At 42.7% G+C, this 17,645-nt stretch overlaps 1 protein-coding gene across 1 annotated transcript in view; it reads right to left on the reverse strand.

The window, feature by feature from the left end:
* The window catches only part of STAG1 (STAG1 cohesin complex component), a 393,382-nt gene that overhangs the window by 131,256 nt on the left and 244,481 nt on the right, over positions 1–17,645 (reverse strand). The window contains exons 18-20 of the mRNA XM_065411120.1: positions 2,273–2,365; positions 2,077–2,166; positions 1,676–1,879 (exon numbers count right to left, since the gene is read on the reverse strand). Coding sequence (XP_065267192.1) covers positions 1,676–1,879; positions 2,077–2,166; positions 2,273–2,365 — 387 coding nt within the window. The remainder of the gene's footprint in view (positions 1–1,675; positions 1,880–2,076; positions 2,167–2,272; positions 2,366–17,645) is intronic.

The following is a 17,645-nucleotide window of genomic DNA, read 5'->3' on the forward strand; positions in this document are numbered from 1 at the left end:
ACTGTTCATTGATTCATCGAAGACGAGTCTTAAAGCTGTTTTACTGCATAATGGCAATGTTTTGCCATCAATTCCAGTTGGTCATGCAGTCCATATGAAGGAAACCTATGACAACATGAAACAACTTTTGAGGTGCATAAACTATGACCAACATCAGTGGCAGCTTTGTGGCGATTTGAAGGTTGTTGCTCTCTTGCTTGGTCTGCAGACTGGATACACAAAGTACTGCTGTTTTCTCTGCGAATCGGATAGTCGTGCAAGAATTCCCACTACATCAAGAAAGATTGGCCACTCCGACAGTCATTGGAGCCTGGGAGGAAAAGTGTTCAGCATCCACCACTTGTTGAATCAAGGAAGATTTTGTTACCACCCTTACACATCAAGCTGGGTCTGATGAAGAACTTTGTCAAGGCCATTGACAAAACACAAGCAGCTTTCAAGTACCTCCGTGGAAAATTTCCAAGGTTAAGTGAAGCTAAGATAAAGGAAGGTGTCTTTGTTGGTCCTCAGATTCGTGAACTTCTTCGAGATGATGCATTTGACCATGCACTGCGTGGCAAGGAAAAGACGGCATGGAAAGCCTTCCAGTTAGTGGCAATCAATTTTCTCGGAAACAAGAAGGCAGACAACTACAGGTTGTTGGTGGAAAACCTCCTCAAGGCATACAAAAGCCTTGGTTGCAACATGTCACTAAAGATACATTTTTTGCACTCTCATCTAGATTATTTTCCACCGAACTGCGGAGCAGTGAGCGACGAGCACGGCGAGCGATTTCACCAGGACATTGCAACAATGGAGAAACGCTATCAGGGCAAATGGAGCCCATCAATGCTTGCAGACTATTGCTGGACAGTGACAAGAGATGCTCCATTTAATGAATACAAGAGACAAGCCAAGAAGCGCCGAGTAGACCCTGAATAGGACTAAACTATGTACAGAATAGTTTTTTGCCTTTTGTTTCATAATACATTTTATTTATATAACCCTTTTGCTGATTTTTAAAGTGTTACATAAACAGGACAGGTGAAATATTATCATGTAAAGCAACCATAAACACATGAAAAGACCTAGGTTTACAATTTATGATTAAAACTCTACTATCTACACAATATACATAGACATAAAATGTAAAAACTTAATTATCTTAGAAACAGTAGCCAATCAGTTGTTTTAATTGTCATATTTGAATTCAGCACATCAAAATACATAATAAATAGCACATTTTATCTCTGAAGCAGACAACTTCTCAAAAATTGTAGACCAGTGTTACCTGTCTTTCATTGAGTCAATTATTTTTCAGCACCTAGCACAATGCCTAACCTATATGTGTTGTCTCTGATTGCTACTGCTATAGAAAGAAAGACAGAAAGGGTTAGAGTTAAGGTTAGGGGATTAGGATTAAAGATTGACACCTAATTAGAAAAAATATTAACTGAAATGTAATTATACCCCTTTGAAGTTGAAGTTTTTCATTTACTCTTCTATGGAGGTCACCTCATTTGCTCTATTGATTTACATGATTTACAACTGAGCAATGTGTTATTGTGAATGCACATGACAACTCATCAGGCAGTTGATGGTGATGCAGGAAATTACAATGGATATTACAAAATGGACAAAAGATCAAAGATGAAAATCTAGATGATAAAACAAGGTTAATTTTAAAAGAACAAACCTCCTGCAGCAGATCCTCTACTGAATGGTTGAATCGGTCCACAAATTCATCAATCAGCTGGCTGTGGGCTATGTCAACTCTATTCTGAATGGTATATTCTTCACTGCACAGGATGCTATAGGTTTTACTGCAGGCTTCTAAAACATCTGATTCTACATGCTTCTCCACAACAAACTTAATCTGCTTTAACAAGGCATCCAGATGCTGTGGATCAGACAAAAAAGTCAGTTTTCACATTACATAGAATATTACATAAACAATGAAACTCAAGAAGAGAATGTTAAGCAATAGATCAAAGCAGTAAAAGATTACTACATGCTATTCCAAATGTAGCCATTTATTATGAACATGACTAATCAGTCAGTTGAAAGGCACCAGAGTGCCTGCATAGTGTACCATACCTTCTCCATTCTGCCTGTACTGTAGATTTCCAGGTCAAAATACTGGGGGATTTGCAGAAGGTTTGCTACTTTCTCTGCATCAGCAGAATACTAGATTATTGAAACAAAGAAAATGAAAAACAATTAATGTCTATACTACAGAATGAAAACATTATATACATTATCAGTAAAGAATATATTTTGTGTGAAACTGTACCTTTGAAAGTAACATAGGAAGCGCAATAATGAAATGTTCAGTCAATTTGTTTCTGTCATCTATCTGAGTTTTCCTTTCTTTTGCAGTTAACACCTGTAAAAATAAGGAAAAATGTGCTATAAAATAATTAAATGTCTTAATGTCATTAATACAATAATAAATCGAAGGGTCAAGATCCCAAAAGTGGAAGCTAATTCAAAATGGAAAGAAAGCAAGGAAGGAAGGAAGAAAAAAAAGAGATCATCAGGGATGAAGAGCATGTGAATGGGAATGCAGTAAGAACTCCAGTTACCTTAAGGGAAAACCTCATTTCTTTCATTGTGATATTGTTTCCATACATCCCCCATTTTTGGGGCCAAAACTTGGCAATACTGAAGTCAATGAAAATTTTGCTATTGCCTATAATGGGACCAACATTTGGCCCTCAGAGGAACCATTGTGATCATCCAATCGGACCTCTTGTATAACACAGGCCATAGAACTTCCCCAAATAATTCCTAGAGCATATCTTTTAGAAAAACATCCAAACTTGATTTAAAAATTGTTAACGATAGAGAATCCAGCATGATCCCTGCTAAGTTGTTCCAATGGTTAATTACTCTCACTATAAAAATTTACAGCTTTATTTCCAGTCTGAATTTGTCTAGCTTCATCTTCCAGTCATTGGATTGTGTTAGACCTTTTCTGGAAGACTGAAAAGCCCATATTAAATATTTGTTCCCCATGTAACTATTATAGTCTGTCATTAAGTCACCCCTTAAACTTTTCTTTGTTCAGATAAATAGCTTGAGTCTATCCCTAGAAGTCATTACTTCTAATAATTCTCATGGCTCTTCTCTGAACCCTCTTGAATTTATGAAAATCGTTCTTTGAATTGTGAGCACCATAACCGGACACAGTATTTCAGCAGCGGTTGCATCAGTGCCAAATCAGAGGTAAAATAACCTCTCCACTCGAGATTCGTGTTTATGCCTCCAAGGATCGCATTACTTCTATTGGCCACAGCATTGTGCACTGAGTCATAGTAAGTGGGGTGCAAGAAAACCCAGAGCAGGGACTCTGCTCAACAGCTCCACTCAGGTCCACAGACGGGCCACCTTCCAAGTTCCTTGGGTCATGGAGGTCTTAAGACTTGCGTCTAGATCAGACCAGAGTCCCTCCTGGCATTAGTCAGTAAGATGCCTGGCTTTGGTGTAAGAAGTCAGGCAGGGATTCAATAGGCATACCGCTAGGAAGGATCTGTCCCAGTGGTAGGGCTAGAATGGATAATGACCCAAATTGAACCCCTTATCAGCTTCTACTGCAAACACCCCAAAACATATTAGTATATTCCCTTACACGGTGTACCATTATAGGCACTCCTGAGTTGCTGCTGGTCCTGGGCCCTAAAATTTCATAGTCCCAGTCCATGTGATCAATATGGCACTGGTAGATTCTGGGTCTAAGGCAGATAGCCAAGGTCACCGGGAATGTGGCCGACCTTCAACAAGCCAATCAATATCCCCATTTTAGACTCTAGTCATTCTTGCAGACTGAGTAGACTGGAATAATCAGACAGGAGAAATCACCGCACAACTTCCAATGCCCTGAGTTGTAACAACATAACTTTTGCAACTGGTGCAGGAAATTCTTTTCTCAGGACGTCTAGAAAGGGAGAGAAACATCCAGACTCCTGACTTTTTTTTTTTTTTTTTTGCTAGAAATGTGCAAGGAAGTTGATGATATCTGTGTGTCCTGATCTGTTGATCAGTGCCCCCTGGGGGGCCTGAAGGCACCAGTAAGTCTTTTCCCATGAGTGGAAGTTCCATTGATTTGATGGTCTCTGAGAAAAATGAAGCTGAAAATTAGTATGTCCAGGGTAAAAAGGGAAGATGTGTTGCCTCATATATCAAAAACGTATACACTAGGACTGACGTTGAGATGGAAATAGGAGACAGACTTGTTGAAAATATCTGGGTAAGGATAAAAGGGGTAAAAAAACAAGGGTGATGTCATGGTAGGGGTCTACTACAGACCACCTAACCAGGAAGAAGAGGTGGATGAGGCTTTTTATAAACAGTTAACAAAATCATCCAAAGCACAGGACTAGGTGGAGATGGGGGACTTCAAGTACCCAGACATCTTTTGGGAAAATAACACAGCAGGGCACAGATTATACAAGAAGTTCTTGGAATATATTGGAGATGTTTTATTTCAGAAGATGGAGAAAGCAACTAGAGGAGAGGCTGTTCTAGATTTGATTTTGACAGATGGGAGGAACTGGTTGAGAATTTCAAAGTGGAAGGCAGGTTGGGAGAAAGTGATAATGAAATTATTGAGAGAGTTCATGATTCTAAGGAATGGTAAGAGGGGAAAAAAAGACTAATAAAGGTAATGGATTTTATGGAAGCAGACTTTAGCAAACTCAGGGAATTGGTGGGTAAGATCCCAAGGGAAGCAATTCTAAGGGGAAAAACAGTTCAAAAGAGTTGGCAGTTTTTCAAAGAGACATTATTAAGGGCACAAGAGCAAACTATACCACTGCGTAGGAAAGAGACCACCCTGGCTTAACCAGGAGATCTTCAATGATCTGAAACTCAAAAAAAGAATCATACAAGAAGTGGAAACTATGTCAAATTACAAAGGATGAATATAAACAAACACAAGAAAGCAGGGACAAAATTAGAAAGGATAAGGCCCAAAAACGAGATTAAACTAGCTAGAGACATAAAGGGTAAGAAGAAAACATTCTACAAATACATTAAAAGCAAGAAGATGACTAAGGACAGGGTAGGCCCGTTACTCAGTAAGGGGGGGGGGGGGGACAATAACAGAAAATGTGGAAATGGCAGAAGTGCTAAATGACTTTTTCGTTTTCACCAAAAACTTTAGTAGCAATTAGACATCTAACTTAATGAATGCCAGTGAAAATGAGGTAGGATCAGAGGCTAAAATAGGGAAAAAACAAAATAAAAATTACTTAGGGCTTGGCTACACTTGCAAGTTAGAGTGCATTAAAGCAGCCCCGGGCGCCCTAGCTCACTACCCGTCCACACTGGCAAGGCATATAGAGTGCTCCTCGTATTCCACCTCGGCGAGAAGATTAACGCTTGGTGTGCATTGGCTGAAATGCCCGGGTGTCAGTGTGAACGAGGTGTTGCATTACTGCGCTCTGATCAGCCTCCGGAAACGTCCCATAATCCCCTTAAGTCAAGTGGCCACTCTTGTCATTGTTTAGTCATCGCTTCAGGAATGCGGATATGCCCTTTGAAAGCTCTGTTTCTGACAGCTGGCATGCTTATCTACTCCAAGACAAAGCAACCATTACTGTGGAATGCTGTGTGAGAGAGAGGGGCGGGGGAGGGAAGGGGGGGGTCTGCTGCTGTCTGAACTTACAAGACAGCATGCTGACACACACTCTGCCCCCCAAAAACCCACTCTCTCCCCCCACATACACACAATACACTCCCTGTCACACTCCCCCCCCCCTCATTTGAAAAGCATGTTGCAGCCACTTGCATGCTGGGATAGCTACCACATTGCACTGCTCTCTGTGGCCATTGCAAGAGATGCTAATGTGGCCACGCCAGTGCGCTTGCAGCTGTCAGTGTGGACAGTTTGCAGCACTTTCCCTACTGCACTCTATGAAGGCTGGTTTAACTCAAAACGATCTACATCTGTAAGTGTAGCCATGCCCTTAGACAAGTTAGATGTCAACAAGTTACCAGGTCCTGACAAAATACATCCTAGAATACTCAAGGAACTGACTGAGATGATATCTAAGCCATTAGCAATTATCTTTGAAAAGCCATGGAAGATGGGTGAGATTTTAGAGGACTGGAAAAGGCAAATATAGTGCCAATCTATAAAGAGGGGAATAAGAACAATCAGGGGAATTACAGACAATTCAGCTTAACTTCAGTACCCGGAAAGATAACGGAACAATTACTTAAGCAATCAATTTGCAGACACCTAGAAGATAAAAAGGTGATAAGTAACAGTCAGCATGGATTTGTCAAGAACAAATCATGTCAAACCAAACTAATAGCTTTTTTTGACAGGGTAACAAGCTTTCTTGATAGGCGGGAAGCAGTAGATGTTGTAGTAAGACTTTTGATACTATCTTTCATGATTTTCTCATAAACTAGGGAAATACAACCTAGATGGAGCTACTATAAGGTGGGTGCATAAGTGGCTGGAAAACCATTCCCAGAGAGTAAGCATCAGTGGTTCACAGTCAAGCTGGAAGGGCATATCAAAATGGGTCCAGTTCTGTTCAATATCTTCATCAATGGTTTAGATAATGGCATACAGAGTACACTTATAAAGTTTGCAGATGATACCAAGCTGGGAGGGGTTGCAAGTGCTTTGGAGGATAGGATTAAAATTCAAAATTATCTGGACAAACAGGAGAAATGGTCTGAAGTAAATAGGAAGAAATTCAATAAGAAGAAATGCAAAGTACTCCACTTAGGAAGGAAGAATCAGTTGCACACATACAAAATGGGAAATGACTGCCTAGGAAGGAGTACTGTGGAAAGGGATCTGGGGGTCATAGTGGATCACAAGCTAAATATGAGTCAACAGCATAAAACTGTTGCAAAAAAAGGGAATATAATTCTGGAATGTATTAGCAGGCATGTTTTAAGCAAGACACAAGAAGAAATTCTTCCACTCTACTCCAATCTGATTAGGCTTCAGCTGGAGTATTGTGTCCAGTTCTGGGTGCCACATTTCAGGAAGGATGTGGAAATATTGGAGAAAGTCCAGAGAAGAGCAACAAAATTGATTAGCAGTCTAGAAAAAATGACCTATGATGGAAGATTTAAAAAGTGGGTTTGTTTAGTCTGGAGAAGAGAAGACCGGGGGGGGGGGGGGGCGCGGAGGTGGAGGAAAACAACACATGATAATAGTTTTCAAGTACATAAAAGGTTGCTACAAGAGGAGGGAGAAAAATCTGTTCTCTCTAACCTCAGAGGATAGGACAACAAACTTAAATCGCTGCTAGGACTGTTTAGGTTGGACATTAGGAAAAACTTCCTGTCAGGGTGATTAAGCAGTGGAATAAATTCCCTAGGGAGGTTGTGGAATCTCCATCATTGGAGATTTTTAAGAACAGGTTAGACAAACACCTGTCAGGGATGGTCTAGATAATACTTAGTCTTTCCTTAAGTGCAGGGGACTGGACTAGAAGACTTCTCGAGGTCCCTTCCAGTCCTACGATTCTATGATACCATGTATTAGTTATTGTGGACTATCATAGAATCATAGACTTTAAGGTCAGAAGGGACCATTATGATCATCTAGTCCAGGGGTAGGCAACCTATGGCACGTGTGCCGAAGGCGGCACACGAGCTGATTTTCAGTGGCACTCACGCTGCCCGGGTCCTAGCCACTGGTCCGGGGGGGCTCTGCATTTTAATTTAATTTTAAATGAAGCTTCTTAAACATTTTTAAAACCTTATTTCCTTTACATACAACAATAGTTTAGTTATATATTACAGACTTATAGAAAGAGACCTTCTAAAAATGTTAAAATTTATTACTGGCACACGAAACCTTAAATTAGAGTGAATAAATGAAAACTCGGCACACCACTTCTGAAAGGTTGCTGACCCCTGATCTAGTCTGACCTCCTGCACAACACAGGCCACAGAATCTCACTCACCCCCTCCTGTATCAAACCTATGGCTGAGCCACTGAAGTCCTCAAATCATAGTTTAAAGACTTCAAGGTGCAGAGAATCTTCCAGCAAGTGACCTGTGCCCCACGCTGCAGAGGAAGGCGAAAAACCCTGAAGGCCTCTGCCAATTTGCCCTGGAGGAATAGTCCTTCCCGACCACAAATATGGCAATCAGCTAAACCCTGAGCATGTGGGCAAGACTCACCAGCCAGACACCCGGAAAGAATTCTCTGTAGTCACTCAGATCCACCCCATCTAACATCCCATCAAAGGCCATTGGGCATATTTACCGCTAATAGTCAAACACCAATTAATTGCCAAAATTAGGCTATCCCATTATACCATCCATAAACTTATCACGCTTAGTCTTGGAGCCAGATACGTCTTTTGCCCCCACTGTTCTGTGGGCCATGGTAGCCAGCCCCCAGCAACTTGGTGAATGGCAGTCTTGAGAGCCCAGTGAGTCACAGTGAAGGCCCTGGTAGGGTGACCAGACATCCCGATAAAATCGGGACCATCCCAATATTCAGTCGTTTGTCCCACGTCCCGACGGATGTATGGTCGGGACGCCATTTGTCCCAATATTCTGGCTCAGGGCTTTTTTTTTTTTTTTTTTTTGCGCTTCGGTGGCACTCCAGACCTGCCCCCCATGTGTCCCGATATTTTGTTCATGTAATCTGATCACCCTAACTGAAGGGGAAAGGTCTGGTTAGCCCAGGGCGGGCAGAGACTACTGAGCCTCTGACCATGTGGCGAAGGATACTTTATCCTGGAAGAGGAGGATTTTTTGTTTGGCTGAAGGGCCAAAGTACTTTAGCAGTGGAGGGAAGCTGAGGCACAATTGCATTAGGTAACAGATGAAGTAAGTGCTCCTTCAAACAAACACTTCAGGGCATGGAAATGCACAGTCATGGCATAAAAACAATCTTATCTCAGCCCTCAAATGGTATCATATGTTTGGATTTATTTTAAATTTGACCTTTACTCTGAAATTCCTGGTTTTGAAATGCTCGTTTTGAGATAATTACAGCATGCATGTAATGTGTCTTACCCTCAAATTAACGATCTATTCTCTCATCCATAACTTCATCTTAACTTAAGTCTGAGAATTTCTCTTTTTTTATTATTATTAAAATTTCATATCTGAATGTTGAAAAAGAAACCCAAACAGAATGCAACCACGTGACATGGACAATGAGTGCCAGATATGAAGTATCAATCTCATTTTTTAAGGTAACTTTTATGGCCATATTCACTAACAGACTCTGGCCACTTTGCACTGAGGTGAAGCAGGACAAAGAAGCTGGAAAAATATGAGCAAGTTAAGCATTGAATCTAGAACTTATTTTCCATTGGCTTAGTTATCTGAAATACCAGATACTGTTTGAAAATGTTTTAATTATTTTTTCAAAAATGCACAGAGAACCAGATTCACAGTGTTAAGAGTCACAACAGCTGGTTTTCCACTCTTATTTTCAAAAGTTCATACCTGTGTTACGAAGTAATCCATACTGTGATCTAGTGCACAGGACAAAGTTTGATAAAGTTTAGTTTAAAATTTTAATTATTATTCTCATACACAGTCAGTCCAAATTTAGGCTGGAAATTAGAAAATTTCTAACCATCAGAAGAGTGAGGTTCACAGATTCAGATTCATAGATTCCAAGGCCAGAAGGGATCATTGTGATCATCTAGTCTGACTTCCTCTATAACACAGACCATAGAACTTCCCTAAAATAATCCCTAGATCATATATTTTAGAAAAACATCTAATCCTGATTTATAAATCCTGTGATGGAGAATCCACAAGGACCCTTGGTAAATTGTTCAAATGGTTAATTACTCTCACTGTTAAAAAAATTACACCTTACTTCCAGGCTGAATTTGTCTAGTTTAAACTTCCAGGCATTGGATCATGCTAGACCTTTCTATGCTAGACAGAAGAACCCGATATTAAATAGTTGTTCCCCATGTAGGTGCTTATAGACCCCATGTAGGTGCTTATAGTCACCCTTTAATCGTCTCTTTGTTAAAGTAAACAAACTGAGCTCCTTGAATCTATCACTATAAGTCATGTTTTCTAATCCTTTAATTATTCTCATGGATCTTCTTTGAACCCTCTATTTATCAAAATTCTTCTTGAATTGTCGGCATCAGAACTGGACACAGCTTTCCAACAGGAGTAGTGGAGAAAACAACCTAACTAGTTTTAAGATAGATCTTGATAAGTTTATGATAAGGTTGTATTACCGATGACAGTCGGGGACTGGAATGGATGACGCAGGAGGTTCCTTCCAGTCCCACGTGTGGAACATTCTATGGGGTTCACCACGCCCACTGGCACTCACAGGGACAATTCTCCAGTTAAGAAGTTAAAATTCTGAACAGCTGCCCATGGATAAACATGGTAACTGCATCACAAGTCCAGTATTCTGATTCTGTACTGGCAGAAGCTGCTCATTGGGCTCTCTGCTTACATCACTTGGGAAAGGACTCAGACCCTGGGTCTTACAAGGCGGTCTTTGCCCACAATTTTCCTCCTCCTGCTCTGTCAGGCTAATTTATGGACCTCTGTCAGGGTTTTGGTGTTTCAACAGTGCCCCCTTGAGGTGTTAATGGGGTTCTATACTGACTCCAGGTCCAGTCACTCAAGTGGAATCATTCTGAAGGGGACAAAGACTCAACCCTCCAGCTGAGTCTCTCTGGATGCTCACCCCTTCTGGGAACACAACCAACAAAAAATAAAGCAGGAAAATAAACGAAGGAAAAGGAATTTCGAGTCAGTCCCAGTTGGGCCTCTAGCCTCTCTTCCTTCAGAGGGGCCTTGGATGGGGTGCAATCCAGTTCATAGTCTGCTGGGTGACCAGCATAAAGAATATGATTCAGCCCCCTTCACCTTATGGGACTTGGGGTTTTCTTTTAGGCAAGGGAACAGGCTCTACTTGCTGCCAGGCCTCTCCCTGTGAGCTGGGAAGCTCAGTGCTCTGCTCCCAGAGTTATCCTCTGTGAAGCTGAGCTTCCCCTCCTCTTTAGCTCCTCCTCCACTCTCGATATGACTTGCAGGTGTGGAATGGATCGGGCCACTCCAGCCCAGATAGGGTGATCATATTTCCCAAAGAGAAAACAGGACACCCCAGCTGCTCGCCCAAGGGCACCCCTTGCTATTGCCCGTTGGTGTAATCCTGTCACCCCCCACTGCGCGCCAGGCAGTTGCCCAGTCGCTGGAACCCTGATGGCCCCCCCTGCGCAATAAGGGGTCCCCCATACATGCTGGAACACTGCTTCCCCCACAGCCCTGCCTCCCCCATGAGGATCTGGCATCTCTGCTTACCCCCTCCACACCACACACAACTTTTTTGACAACAGTGGGCATTTGTCCTGTTTGCTCTTTCCAACTGATCAAGTGAGCAAGAGCAAATGGGACAAATGCCTCCTTTTGGAAAAAAAAGTCAGGACAGCTGGGACAGGGCTTAAAAAAGGGACTGTCCCGGCCAAAACGGGACATATGGTCACCCTAAGCCCAGAGCAACAACTTAACTCCTTCCTGCCTGGAGCAAGGTTTACACACCTCATTGCAACCTCGGTGAGGGAGCATACCAGAGTAGACAAGTGCAGCTAATCTTCTGTCTGCTACTGTCTGTCTCCGTTGGCTGTGAGCCTGAGAGACACTGCTCCTCCCCCACATTCAGGCAGCATGGCAACCTTAATTTGGCTCTCTTGTACATCTGAATTATGATAGCGTTAAATCACATGATCACATACTTTTTGCTCCACCTCTTAGGAATCTTGCTGTAGTTGGATGAGTGAAGAGTGAAAAACCTCCTATGGGTATGTGAAAAGCTTTTACTGCTGCTAAGTGAACCTTAATGGAATTCACAGAAAGCCCCGATTTTTCAGTTCCAATAGGTAATCCAATACCCTGGGAAAAGGAGAGTGAGTAGCCAAAATCTGATGATGGTTACACCAAAGATAATATCGTTTCCATTTCTGGGATGCAAGTATTTCTTGTAGATTCTTTTCTACTACTATTTAATAAAACATGTTGCACCTCTGACAAACAGGATATCTCTATTGCCAAGAACCATCAAGGAACCATGCTTGGTACCTCAGAATCTGCAGGTTGGAGTGAAGTGTTCAACCAGGATCTTGGGTCAGTGGGCAAGGACTGATTGTAAGCCTCCAGGAAAGGCAAGAAATTAGTCTGATCAAGTAGGGATACCAGACCCGTCTGGGCCACATTGGTTCAATCAATATGACTCTAGCTCGATCTTGTTTCATCTTGTTGAGAACCTTTAACGGTAACAGTGTCAATGGATACACGTAGAAAAGTCCTTTCATCCATGAGATGAATAGAATGTTTTGTATCACATGGAGCACTACCTAATTGTGACATTCTCCAGGGTACAATCTGGGCTGTTGAACAGCTGTATCCTCTGAATTCTCCAACCTGGGGTGCCTTTTACACTGCTTTACTGTGAGAGCAACTACTCCTGATCTGCCCACACACAGCCTCCAGCATGTAAATTATTTCCAGATACACTGTACGAGTGCTATGGCCAGTCACTCCTGAATTACACTGCAAGGCAACACTCCGTCCCAAACTTTCCCCAGAAATGTCTATCTGGTACTCCACAGCCCTCTCCTGGACAATACAAGCTCATATAAAGTCTGCCATTTTATGGATTTTTCTCAAACACTTCTGTCCAAGCACACTGGTTTAGATAAAACAATAAAACAAGTTTATTAGCTGGAGAAGGGTAGATTTTAAGTGATTACAAGTAATGAGGCATAAAAGTCAGAATTGGTTACAAAGAAATAAAAGGTGAAATGCAATTAATACCTAACTTAACAAGCTAAGTGAATTCAAAGCAAAAGTCTCTCTCACTACATGTTCTTGCAGTCTTACTGGCCGAATTCCTTTCTGCCAGGATCCTTCCCCAATCCAATGATGCTTCCTTTGTCCTTCAAGTGTTATCAATGTTGTGAGTAGAGATGAAGGGAGAAATGATTTGGGGCGTCTGTTCTTCATTCTTTATACTTTTTCCTCTCCTTTGAGAATCATCTCCAGCTGGGGTTTAGGAGACAAAGTCTGTGGGGACAGGAACCTTCAGCTGTTTCTTTGTAAATTTCTTGCTCACATCCTTTTTCTTGCCAAAGAATGGCTGCTTAAACAGACGATAGTTCATTTTGTTGACACTACTTGAGGCATCAGTTTGCCTTTTGTCTCCGAGGAACTGGTTTGTGGCTGCTTCCCCAGATTTGGAATATGTCTTAATAGCATACAGTAGAATCTTATAACTTTACATACGCTGTTGCCATACATATTTGACCAGGACAATAATGGTCAGCAAATCAGGAGTTTTCAGATGATACCTTACAATGCGTAGTTTGTACAAAATTTTTCATAGTCTTGAAAAAGGTGTGGACATAGGGATATGGACTGTCAGACTGATACATTTTGCGTTGGCTGCCATGGCAAACAGAGTACCCTCCCGGCTGAGAATATCTTGTGGAGGACTCAGAAGTTCAGTTCCCATTTGTAACTTTGAAAGAAATGTCTGCTGAGGTCATCTGCGATAGCGTTCTCAATACCTGGGAGGCAAGAAGCTGAAATGAATATGTGGTTAGCTATGCACCAACTTCAGAGTTTTATCACTTCAGCCCAGAGAGATGGGGAATGTGCACCGTCCTAATGGTTGCTATAATACATGCATGCCTTGTTTCTGTCATTATCCTTACAGACTTTGATTTGATTAGCAGTAGAAAGTGTGGACAAGCATTTTTGATGGCTCTCAATTCCAAAAGATCAATGTAGAGAAGCTACTCTTGTAGTGTCCATTTTTCCTCAACCTTGTGAGGTCCCAGATGTTACCCACAATCCAAAAATGAAGCATGTGATATCACTATGATAGGGGGAATCTACAAGAATGGACCATCTGTGCAGGTTTTGATTTGGTACTTCCACCAGATGCGTGAGTGAGGAACCCACTGGAGTACAGACATTAATCTGCCTAAACTGCATTTGTTTGGTTTGTAATCCATTCAAAGCCATCCCTGTAGACCTCGGAGGTGTAATCTGACATGCTGCACACTACAAAGACACAAGCTGACCTGTGTCCCAGCAGCTGAAGACAATCTTTTATTATTACTTGAGAACCACCCAGAATCTTTTAGATGAGATTTGCTAATGCATGAAATCTGCTGGATGGTAGCTATGCTCTGCCTGTCAGTGCAGCCAGGGAAACTCCTATGAAATCTAAATGCTGTAGAGGAGTCAAAAAGGACTTTTCAAGGTTAATTTGAAGGTCCAAGCTGTGAAACAGGGAACAAGTACTCTTTACTGACGTCAACACTTCCTGATATGCTCTGTCCCTGATCAACCAATTGTCTAGGCGTGGGGAAATGATTATACCCAAACGACGTAAGTAAACAGAAACTACTGCTTGAAAATATCCTTGGTGCTGAAGACAGGTCAAAAGGGAGCACCCTGTATTTGTAGAGCTCATTGTTTATTAGAAAACAAAGAAATCTCCTGTAGTGAAGGGTGAATAGCAACATTAAAATGAGTCTTCTAGGTTGAGAGTTGCAAACCAATCTCTTACTTCTAACTACGGAATTATATCTGCAAGTGTCACCATCCTGAATGTTTGTTGCTTTACACATTTGTTTAGAGACCTGAGGTCTAAAATTAGCCTCCACCCTTCATTCTTTTTGGGAATCAGGAGGTACTTTGAATAGAATCCCCTGTGTTCCACAGGAACTGGTTCTATAGTTCCTAAATGTAGAGGACAGGTCACCTCTTGCTCTAGCAACTGATCATGAGAGGAATCCTTGAAGAGGGATGGGGAGGGGGAATGGGTAGGAGAGATAGATTTGAAATGGATAGTGTAATCAGCTGTTATGGCTTCCAAAACACATTTGTTCCATGTTATATGTTCCCATGCATCCTGAAAATGGGAGAGAGGGCATCCAAAAGGACGGAAGGGTGTAAGATGGTGCAGCTGTAAGACCCTGTCAGTTGGACGGTTCAGACTCTTGACCAAGCCATCAAAACTGTCACTTGGAGGACATGGATGACTAAGATGATGTAGCTGTAGCCAAAAGAGGTTTCTTTTTTGTGTATCTTGGTCTCTTGGACAGAGGTTCAGAAGGTCTACAATATGTTGAATATGGATGGGCATGCTCTTTGTGTCAACTGAGACCTAATAAATATCCTTTTATTTACTGGAGTGTAAATCCCTAGGGGTTGCAGTGTAGCTCTTGAGTCCTTTGAAGTGTGGAGAGATATATCCGTCAAGTCCCCAAAGAGCTTGTAACCATCAAAAAGGAGATTTTTGATAGTACTCTGAACCTCTCTTGTAAAGCTCAACAGCTGTAGCCAAGATGCTCTTCTTATGACCACTCCACTGGAGACCGGCCATGCTGCAGTATCTGCTGCAAACAAGGAGGCCTGGAGCAATGTCTTTGCTAAGAACTGACTCTCTTATATAATGGACTTAAACTGTCCAGATGTTTTTCTGGCAGATGCGCAATAAAATAATTGAAACTATTATAATTTAAATAGTTGTATTTGGCCATGATCACCTGATGATTCACTATTTTTTTTTTTTTTATTCTGAACTGCAGCATAGGATTTATGACCAAAAAGTTCGAGTCTCTTGTGATCCTTACTGTATGGGGTAGACTTTTAGATATGTTGTCTGCCTTATTCATTAATGGCCTTCATTACTAAGGAATTTGGAGCTGGGTGAGAAAACAAACTCTGATTCCCTAGCTGGAATCTGTTCTCTTATAGGTAGGCGGTGTGGTATCAGGGGTTAGCCAAACCCGCTTAACAGACTCCATAAGAGCTTCATTGACTGGAATGGCAATCTTCATAGATGTAGAAGTTTGTAACATACTGGAATTTATGGTGAGACTCCTGAACCTCCTCTAAGGGAATCTGCAGCATGTCAGCAATCTGCTTCATCACAGCCTGAAACTGCCTGAAGTCACCCGCCATAGAAGGTGATGAAGACATGACAGCTTAATTAGGAGATAAGTAGGATATATTAGTAAGAGGTGTCACCTCCTCATCAACCCTTGCCTCTTGCTCCTTAAAGATCTCTCTGGCCTAGGTGATGGTAAAGAGGGGTGAGGAGAATGGGCTCTTTTCTGTTTCTTCCGGTAGTGCGAGGACCGCAATGTAAACTGTTGGCGATAGAACACCCACAGTTCCCAGCAAGGCCACTGAGGAGGCCCAAATAGCATAGGTTGTGGCAGCTATCTGTGTTCCTGCCATGTGGGTATCATATCCACAGCTACTTGCTGAAATGGAACCTTAATTATGGGGAGTGGCTGGAGAGGGGCTTTGACCTGGTCTTGGGGTTTTCCCACTCTTTGGCACACCTCACAAGACATAGGTAGAAACATCCTTGCCCATTCCCTCCCAGTGGAAGGACTTCCCCAAACGGTCTTTGGTCCTGTTCACTCCAGCATAGCCACTAGGATGATCGTGGGCTAAGCTCAAGAGCTTTACCCAGTACTTAGTTGGAATTACCAACTGTCTTTGAGGAGGCCAGTCTTCTTGGTGTCCACCAGAAAGAGTTTTCTTGTATAAAAGTCCTCTTTCTACAACAAACCGGGAGCTGAGAGTTGGTGGGTTGCGCCGTGCCGCCGTCCAAGCTCCCTGGAGGCTTTCATCTGCTTCCTGCTCAGCCTGGAACTGTTCCCTTGATGCTGGAGACATCAGTTCCTCACTGGATTGTGGATTTGGGCTTGGTCCCTCTGGAAGAGATGTAGGTGATGGGGTTGTTTTCATTGACTGTGACCCGCTCTCCACTGGTGCACTATGTTGTATTTCAAGTTCCGGCTGAGCCTCTTGCGTAGGTTTATCTGCTGCTGCCAGTGCAGGCTCAGTGGTGCCCTCTGGCGTTGGAGTGGTAGATGGGATTCAATGCTGGATTCAGTGCTGGCTGCTCTGCCCATTCCGGTTCTGGTTGGGTCTCTGGGACTGGATCCACTATGGCTGTTGCAGTCATTGGCAGGGGATCCGGTTCTACCACCTCAGTTTGGGGCTCTGGTACAGGGATAGGTATGGAGGCTTGCTTAGTCTGGCTGCGGGTGACCATTCCCACCCTCTTGGCTAGCTTCACATGGTTGGCCAAGTCTTCCCCCAGCAGCATGGGAATGGGATAATCATCATAGACTGCAAAAGTCCACATTCCTGACCAGCCCTTGTACTGGACAGGCATCTTGGCTGTAGGCAAGTTTAAAGAGTTGGACATGAAGGGTTGAATCGTCACTTGGGACTCTGGGTTGATGAATTTGGGGTCCACTAAGGATTGGTGGATAGCTGACAGCTGTGCTCCAATGTCCCTCCACGCAATAACCTTCTTCCCGCCCACACTCACAGTTTCCCTTCACTCTGAGGGTATCTGGGAAGCATCTGGGCCTGGGGAACTTTGGTGTGATTCTGGTGTAATGAACTACAATCCCCAGCTCGTTACATTTAAAACATCGCCCAGCTGACTGGTCACTGGGGCAAGGTGGGTTGCTGGAGACTGGTGGGGTGGGACGATAAGGTGTTTGGGGTTTTCCTTGGGATGTTGGTGGGGCCTTGGGCTGCCCCCGGTGGTAGGGTGGTGTTTCGGGTTGTCCCTTCTGATATCCGCTCCAACTGCTACTAGCTTTTTTCTTTTCTGCCACCTCCACCCATTTGGTTCCGATCTC

Source organism: Emys orbicularis, chromosome 9 (assembly GCF_028017835.1).
Source record: "Emys orbicularis isolate rEmyOrb1 chromosome 9, rEmyOrb1.hap1, whole genome shotgun sequence".
Lineage (NCBI taxonomy): Eukaryota > Metazoa > Chordata > Testudines > Emydidae > Emys > Emys orbicularis.